At 35.4% G+C, this 9,559-nt stretch overlaps 1 protein-coding gene across 1 annotated transcript; it reads right to left on the reverse strand.

The window, feature by feature from the left end:
* Positions 1–2,385: 2,385 nt before the first annotated feature.
* On the reverse strand, positions 2,386–7,208 carry Jhbp16 (Juvenile hormone binding protein 16). Its single transcript, XM_076382495.1, has 4 exons — positions 7,052–7,208; positions 4,580–4,842; positions 3,820–3,931; positions 2,386–2,896 (listed from the first exon to the last, which is right to left on the reverse strand). The coding sequence occupies exons 1-4, from the start codon at positions 7,116–7,118 to the stop codon at positions 2,601–2,603; spliced, it is 738 nt and encodes a 245-aa protein (XP_076238610.1). The 5' UTR covers positions 7,119–7,208; the 3' UTR covers positions 2,386–2,600.
* Between the last annotated feature and the right edge of the window lie 2,351 nt (positions 7,209–9,559).

Here is a 9,559-nt window from a genome sequence, read left to right on the forward strand (position 1 = left end):
GTTTGATATTTACATTTACGTAAAATTTAACTTACGTAGTGTGACATAACTGAAGTGATAGACTGACTTAAACAAATTGTTCAAAATGGTCACCTCTTGTTTTCATGAACGCAAGTGACTTAATTAACTCCACTTAACCATGCTTATAATATTACATTTCCAAATTAATGTATTTTGCATTTGCAGTCAAAGTGACGTGTGGCCACCACTAGTGAGGTTACAAAGTGACGTCACCAGTGGAAGGTTGAGGTTAAAAGCAGCCTCAGTATTTTTAATTTTTATATATATCTCAAAAACCAAGACAAATCGACCCATAGTGTATATAACATTTTTTGCTCAGAATGATCCCTCAATCATGTAGGCAAAGTCTGTCGTTTGTGACCTGAAATACCCTGTATTTTTCGATGCTTCGTAATACTTGATAATAATCGGCAATAAAAATTTGAGACAGGGACACTGAAAGTAACCGCAGACGTCAGAGGACGTCACAAAAGTGGAGAGTCTTAACTGAGCATGCTAAGCACCGTTAATGAACACCGTAACCTGGCGTCGTGATCGAAATCGATTGTAACAGAACGTTGTGACGGTAGCCAAACAGTAATGGATTCGTTGACACTGCGATTGTACGTAAAATGGGCGGATATAGAATTCTTAAAAAGTTCTGACGAGATAAATGTTTGGTAATACTTAGTTCTTCGTCGATTTCAGTTGATCAGAAAAAGAAAACCCCATGACGTCTTGAAAACGTCTGTTTTATGCCCCATTTATGCCTGAACGCATGTGACAATGTTATGTAACGTTTTAGAAAGCAAAAAAAAGACGTATGTATAACATTTCTCTTTTCTGTTTTCTATAACTTTGTTATGCAACATGTAGTGTAGACCCAAAATTTCTATTCAAGTACTTATTATTAAAAATATGATTAATTATGTTATTTTCAATAACACTATATTCATAACTCGAAATTCAATTTTTTGTGGATTAACACATCATTGCAGATGAGGGTTCATTTTGAATGTCAGATTTTCATAAATTAAGATTTTTTAATATTTGTATGTTTTTCAAAATCACGTGTACTCTGTGCTTTTTTACACCGAATTAAATATCCCAAAAATGCATAAAAATCCTCAGCCTAATACTAACTATGAAACTTCCCCTCTTCGATAGTATTAAAAGATTCTTCCCAAGCCTCCCGTTATAGTCCGCCATGTTTGCACTGAAAAATCAGTATGAGCGATCTATCGATTCCCTACAATGAGAATCGAGGCAGGGATGTTGATGCACGAAGCTCGCACATGAGAACGTGAGGTCAGAGACCGTAGTATTCTCAAGGCGAGCAGCTATCCGACAGAAGAAAGCCTCTTCTTCTCTTCTGACTTCGCTGCATTCTTCGTTAATCGTGAGAACCCACAGAATATCGCGATCCTCGATAAACCATCGAATAATCTGAGCCCATTGTTCATGGCTTTCAGCAGGAATCATAACAGTTATTTTGTAATATTTATTCTCTTCGTTGCAGTATTTCCTCGTTTGCAATGGGAACGATGTAGATCGATTCTCTTTGTGTGTTTTTAATGGCGGGATTTCAATGACTTCGGAAGAAAAATGCTTTGATTCCAAATAGAGGTAAATTTGAATCCTTTGGATTTAATATATATTGCGTTTTATGACCTATGTAGCACAGAGACGTCTCAAAAACGCCTTAAAGACATCTAATAAAGTCCTTAGGATGTCTAAAAGACGTGTTTGAAACGTCCGAAGTTGCAAAGTAGTATGTTTTTAGGATATCTTAGGAAACATTCATAAGACGCTTTAAGAAAGATTCATAAGACGTTTTAAAACACATTCATAAGACGTCTTAAAGACGTCCAAATTACGTCCATAAGACGTTTAGACATGAAATAGACGTCTTTAAGACGTCCAAAAGCGTAAGTCTTCAAGACGTCCATGTAATATGTCTTTAAGACGTGTTATGGGCGTAAATTTCGAATGTCTTTGATTGAGGTCGTTGTTAAGAGGAGCAAACTATGTCATGCAACGTTCAGGCATAAAATGGACATAGAATAGACATCTTTAAGACGTCTCGTGCTGTCTAGGGACTGTACAATTACCATAGAATTTTCAGTTCCTGTATTTTAAGATTAAATCAAATTGGAATAAATTTTGTATAATATTTTAAGAATTCAAGCTCTCAATATTTTGTATCTACCATCATTTTAAATACTTATGATTTTGAAATGCATTGTGTGAGTAAAAACTTTTTAATTCTTAATTTTCATTAGCACAGGCTATTAAATTATATTCTGTTACACAATTTTGGTCTGTGGATTATTAATTTTAGTTTACTCTTACGCTTCGAGTATAAAGAAAACTAGAAAAGGAGTATTCTTCGATCCTTATTTTCTAAACACATTGCTAATCTTCTTAAGAAAAAGATTATAGTCACTTTAAAAAATAAGTATAAAAATATGTTCTATACTCTATCCAGCATCCATTTTCTGTTTTGTATTATATACAGCATGATTTCGCGAAAATTATCAGACCAGACTATGTCTTCGTAGATTGAACTCAAATTTTTTTGGAAAAGAAATTTACTGACTTTAACTCGTGCCAGGTTTCGGCTTGATAATCTTCTCGAATGGGAAATTGCGGAAAGAGTTGCCGAATATTTCCGTGAACGCAGTGGAGACCAGGTCGTTGATCAAACGCCTGGTCATGACGAACCCTGGCTGCCAGGCGCCATTTATTATTCTGTCGAGGATGTTTTCGAGAATCTGCCTACCAGAAAGCAGATTTGTAATGTGTAGCTTCAAATCTCTGATCGTTTGCACGTCTACGCTAACTTTGATCTTTCGGCCAGGTGGTTTGGTAATGGTGGTGGTTTGAATTAGATCATCTAAAATTATGAGAAAAAGCTTTGTGAATTTTATAAACAAATACAAATTATAAAGGATCTTTCGTTAAGAGTGACAGATCTTTGAACTTAAATAAAATAAGTCGCATAGAAAGTATTGGGATTCATAGAATAGGATTCATGGGACGTAGGTGGCGGAACCTAACCAATATGCACTAAATATGGCGACAAATAATATGCGTTGACCGCAAAATACACGTAATATTAATTAAAATCAAAAAAATTTACTCTTAGACGAAACAAATCCTTCGTATAGAAATGTAATTGAAGGGAAACGTGTTCTCAACGTAATGTTAATAATGTTTTCCTTTTCTACCACCAGACGTCGCGTCGTACCATTTATGTCGACTCAATATTGTGAAAATCTTTGAGTAAATACACTTATTGTATATCTGAATTAATTATAATAAAATGACAAGAACTATAAACCATATTTTATTTATTCGTGTAACAAGTAGCCTTGTCATTATTATTATTGGTGAAATAGAGCCTCAGTTATGCGACAATATCATAAAAAATTGGGTTTTTTCCGAGACATTACCAAACAAAATTGTGGAGAATGTTTTAGCAATATTCCTTTCCATACTTAATGGCACTGAATGTACTTTAAATTTAAATGAAAATTTTGAAAATACTTTGCATACAACTAATTATATTCAAGTTTAAAGATTTTTCGCTCTTAATGAAAAACCTCCATATTCTCTAACTTAATTATAGGGTAAGAGGTAAGAGTACCAATTACTGTGTGAGGATCGAATATTGCATCCCCCTGTATTTTCACGTGCAACAAAACGTAGCATTAATAAATTAGGAATATTTTTTTCCTAACCTAGAACCTGTAAGTTACGCAAGTCTTTTTTTAAAATTTTTTTTCTAAAACTAGGAAACCAATTTGCATCACTTACAAAGAGCTAACGTGAACTGTCCTTTGTTACTCATCGTGGAGCTAAACATGTTTCCTTTGAACTCATAAGACCCTGCGAGGAATTTCTCTGGGAAGCTTTGAGTATAAACAATCTGGAATAAAAATGCAGAAACATTTACTTAATTGTAATAGCATTGAATAATTCTGAAGCTAAGATTATGGTTTTAAAACAAAGATTTAAAACCATAAGAGTGTTTAAGACTATGAGCGCTGTGGAGGGAATAGACTTCCCTAGAAGTGGAGGGAGGAGCCTCGACTGGCCACTTGATTTTGTTTCAACTGTAGTGACAAAAATTTCGTCATGGAGGGGATAGAGATCTTTAGATGTAGAGGGAAGACCCTCGACTGACCACTTAATTTTGTCTCAACCATAGCGATAAGTAGGGGGAGCAGTATTGAATGGCCAGTTGATTGTGTTCCAACTGTAGGGACAACCATTTCTTTATGGAGGGCACAGACTTGTTCAAAAGTGAAGAAAAGAGCCTTGCGTGGACATTTAATTTTGTCTTAACTATAGCGACAACTACTTCCCTATGGAGAAATAGACTTCTTCAGAAGTGGGGGAGGAGCCTTGACTGGCCACTTGATTTTATCCCAACAGTAGCAACGACTACTCGAAATGTTAAAAAGTTTAAACTTTCGCATTTACATAACCAACTCGTTTACCCGAAGATTTTGTCTAGAAATACGAGAAAATTTAGTGAGAAACTTGATCCATGAATAAATATAATTGACTTTACCTTGTGGTGAGGCAAATCACTGACGAATTTTGTCACTTTACTGCCACTCCATCCGCTCTCTGTAATGTTCCTCAGCGTCAAGGTGAATCCAAAATTCGGCATTCCGCGGGATACAGAAACCTCTTTAGCGAAAAAAGGATCGAATGGCGCCACATTGTACTTGGGGAGTCCAGTTTTGAAATATGGTCGAACTTCGTTTAGAGCTTCTCGGAGGCAGGAGTCGAAACCTGACACGTTGGGATGGCAATCCTTGAAGTGGTCCTCTGAAAATTGGTAAATTTAGTCTTTTAATCTGATGTAAGACAATTTCCTAGTTACTTTTAGTAACATAAGTATTTAAAAAGTTACTAGTGTAATTTATTTAGTGATGAGCATTAATTTGAATATGTTTTGTGTAAGAGTGAAGAGTATGAAGTGAAAATAGGAATGGAAATATTACTTTATCAGAATTGAGAGTCTGTAAAATAACTTATTCAAGATTTATTCAAGAATTTAGTATAGTGAAATATACAATGAAAGACATGAAAGACAGTAACTAAAGAAAAATGTGAAATTGAGTGTTTTGCATCTTTGGATCATTTTTAATATTTTGCATCTTGTTTTAGTGTAAAATAACAGTCCAATATTTTTAGTAAATACTGCTTGTCTCCTTAATTAGGGAGTCTAGTAGTGCCTCGAAACTAGTTCGAGGTTCAGGCCTGGCGAAAGACATCTTTCGAGGTTTAGCGGAAATACAGAAAACATTTCCAGTCTGGAAAAGTATTGAAACAAGACCTAGAAAGAGACTAATTATATAGTCATCTAAGAGCAAAAAGAAGTAAAAAATATTCAAGGATTCAGTGCGAAATAATTTCGATCTAAAAAAACTGGGGCAAAGAAGAATGCAATAAACATTTACACAGAATAGTGTAATGTAATCTACTGTGGCATTCCTAGAAGCCAATTGGTGCTGTACCATTTCTAGACAAAATAAGCCTTGCCCACACAGAAGGTCATCCACCAAAAAGGGCAACGAAAACCACAATTTCCCTATATTTGTACAAAGGCTGCGCTCTTTCGAGTTAAATTTCTACCGACTATTCCAGGAAAAGATTGCAATTCCTTTCAAGACCCCACGTGAAGAAATAACAAATATAACGAGGAATTAAATTTACATTGAATCAAGATCTTCGTGCACCAACTTGTCTCCCCTTTGCATTACAATGCTCCCACATTCCATGAGAATTTTCCACCTGCATCATTTTTTACTCTACGACCTCCTTTGCGTAATATTGACGCACTTCTCATCCAAAAGCTTTAGCATTGAATAGATGCCATTTTTCTTCATCTTGATCTGGCACTGATCAATTGACGAGAAAGTCACTATTATCCAATATTCAGGCGATATTTTGGCTCTGTCGAAACTTTCGCGTGAGTGGTGAACGTGTTACGTGAAGATGTGTCGAAATAGATGGGCATAATTAAAAACTAGGTAACAAGGAATAGTCACGTAATAGATACATGTGGAACTCTGGTGCCTGGAACAATCTTCATAAAAATATTAATTTTAAGTTAGGTGTAATGGAAGGACAAATAGCGTTCACATTAATAGAAAGGTAAAATCGTGACTCAGAAAGACGTAGTATTGCCATTTGGCAACGTCCATACCCTAGAGGCTGCACCGATAAGAATCACTGCTCTAAACATTTCTACATTTTATGTCTCTGAATATCTCCATATGATTTAAGTGATTTCACTTGCAAAAAAGTGATTTCGTTGTCCTCATAACTCTGGAGATATTAAAGTGGTAACTCTTATTGGTCCATCCTGCACATTCTTCGATTATTTTCCTAGAATTGTCTAGAAACAGGAGTTAAGTCTTCTTTATTTGCATCGTAAAAAGAAGCATAAATTTGCATAAATACGCCTAATCTGTTGATCAACTTTGGTCTCTCTACAAAGTGAATTTCCCAAAAACCCAGAAGCATATTTAGAATTTAAAATCAAGGCACAAGCATTAGAAACTAAAATTCCTAGTAACCTTGTGCCGAAGTCCCAAGTCCCTACATTTTACTACATTGTGGGTGTCCAAAATGGCGTCCATAGTACTGGCTCTATAATAGCTATACTATCCAGAACAATATCACTCAGAACACTTCAAAATAAACTTCAAACTAGACCAAAAAGCCTTCAAAATTCTGAAGCCCTCAGCCCCACCAAACCTCAACCTCTACCTCACACCCTGACACCCAAAACACTGTCATCCCAAAGACAGTGTTCAGTGCCCCACATACAGTGCACACCACTTATCCATCCACAGAAGCAATCCTGTTACAGAAACCTCAGTTCCACTTATTACTTCGCAAAGATCCTTCGTGAATAGTTCAGTCAGAAGGCTTCTGTCGAAAAGGAACCGTGTAACTTGCTCAGAGAGTCCCTTCACTGGGCCCAGAGTCCAGGGCGACAGTGCACCGGAAATGGACGCTGCCTTACCGAATTCTGCGGTCGAGGATGCAGCCAGGAGCAGAAGAACCACAGGGACACCGAACATCAGACTCATCTCGGTAACGAAGATCGATAACGTGTCACGTTGCGCGCGTATACGCGGCGAACACGAGGCCTAATCCCAGCTAGCGGCGGGCACGCAAACGATGCTTACGCTTTCACTCTCAACGGTACATCTGAGAGAAGGGTTCAGCGTGCCAGGATTTTCGGTCGACCTTACATAATTCCGCGTCGACACGCGGGGAGATCGGCTGCGGCGGAGACCTGCGAATGGGAGTACAGCGGCGACTTTTGGATATTTGGTTTGCTGATGACACTTCGGTTGGAACGTATCTGATTCATTAATGGCCAAGTACTGTAAAGACTTGCTCAGATTGGTCAAGTTACTGGAATTCAAGCAGCTTGAGTGTGTGATTTGAAGGAACTTGACGAATGTGAACCTGTTTATTTACTTGACTTGTACCTCTCTTAAAGTTTCTATTTCGTCTAGGCATGTTTAGAACGAGGCTTAAGTGTTCTAAGAGAAGTCCCCTGGTGAGCGTTGTTCCTAATGCTTTTCATGGGACTTCTCATGGAACACGATTAGTACTTGGAAAAAATATCAAGGGTTTCATACAGGGCGTACCAAATATAGTCTTTGTTCTTTGAAGGGGTGGTAAGAGATCCAAATTGAAGCACAAGATCTCCTATGACATAGTGTCTGATTGGCCTTTATTTTGCAATAATGATTTAAAATTAATATATCTCCAGGGTGGTTTAATTTTGTTACAGCTTGGAAAATTTAAGATGCTTGTAAGAAATGAATCTCGAATTTTCAAAACTTTATCCAAGTTAAACCATAAAAGATACAGCAAAATGTATTCAGACTTATTTGCTCTATTTCTACCCCTCAATGTATCTACAAAATTACAAAATTTTTTGACTGCTAATTTAGGATATAGATATCTTAACTTTAAGGCATTATGTAATGGTACATAGCATTATCATTATTTAAAGTAGATTATGGAACATTTTATGCTCTAATTTGGATCTTCTACCACCCCTTAAAATATCGAAAACTATATTTGTTACACCCTGTATAAAACCATGAAGAACTTGTGAAGAAATAAAAGGGAATCAATTTATGACGTGTAGAAAATGAATGAAGTTGATTGAGAATAAGTGTTGATACAGGACGTTTCAAAATAAATAGAAATAAATTTGAAATATAGGATAAAATTTTTCTATGAAATACTTTGCTGTTGGAAAAATGGAATTGGATTGAATTTTGAATGTATATGTATTAATTAGGCATAGGTTATGGATATACAGGACGTTACAAAATATGTAGACCTCCTAAGAGAAAAAAGTTTTAAATATGTGAGAAGTAGAATAATCTCATTTTATTCAAATTGATTTTGAAAACAAATATACCAGATGTATATAATTTTTTTGAACATTTTTTGCTGAGGACGTTTCAAAATATGTGTAATGATCTAAATGTATACGTGAAATTATATAGGATATTAAGTATCTTAAAAAAATTCCTTAATTAACATTCTGTCTTCAAGTATCTTCTTGTTTATAACAAATCGTGACATTGCCTAATTAATTAATCTGATGGCGTTATGTTTATTTATAATAATCGGTTTTCAATCGATTAAATTATCTTCATTTCCAAGTAAAAATATGTGTCATGTTTCATGTTCCTCTTTCTTTACTGGGAGGAGTACCACATATGACAGTTAAACTCTAAGAGAAATCTGGTAATTGCGTAAAAAGAATAGAGATCGAGTTCTTCTTGAATACTTTTTAATATGCAAAGAGTTGTATCTCATAACAATAATTACATATCATGTCTTCACCTTACGTCGCAGAAATATTTTCTGCTCAGGCTCCTCTCAATAGTTATTTAAATATTTATCAATCTTATCAATTTGCATTACTGAAAAAACCTGTCTTCAACATCTTAAGCGCAAAATCGCTTGTGAAACTTTTAGATTGTTTTCGAGGGTAATCAAAAGTTTTAAAAAAGTGATTTAGAACGAATTATTGTACCGAATAATGTGCAGTAACATTTTCCATTGCGCATAATCTGGCACATCGTTACGCTGTAGTGGCGAAAGTTGGTTACATAATTTATTTGAATTATGCAATATTGTGTTTTGGATATTTATTATGCCGTAACTTGTTGCGTGGCAGTTGACGTCATAATTACAAGCAGATGATGACAGGAAATCTTCGTTACTGGAGTATCATTCGATACCAGATGACTTTGAACTCCGCTGCACCTGTGTAAAGGCAACCAGATATGCCTTAATGCAAAACTGGAAGAATTTTCATAGATGAGTCACCAAAAAAATTATATTTTAATAAAATCAAAATCGGGTCCAAAAATATCTAAAAAAATTTCACTTTTCTGCACAAAATATTAAACACAAGATCAACAATAATAATACATTTAGTGCCCCTAAACATAACAAATATGTTTATTTTATTTTTTTAATTGGAAGTTTT

Source organism: Calliopsis andreniformis, chromosome 7, assembly GCF_051401765.1.
Source record: "Calliopsis andreniformis isolate RMS-2024a chromosome 7, iyCalAndr_principal, whole genome shotgun sequence".
Lineage (NCBI taxonomy): Eukaryota > Metazoa > Arthropoda > Insecta > Hymenoptera > Andrenidae > Calliopsis > Calliopsis andreniformis.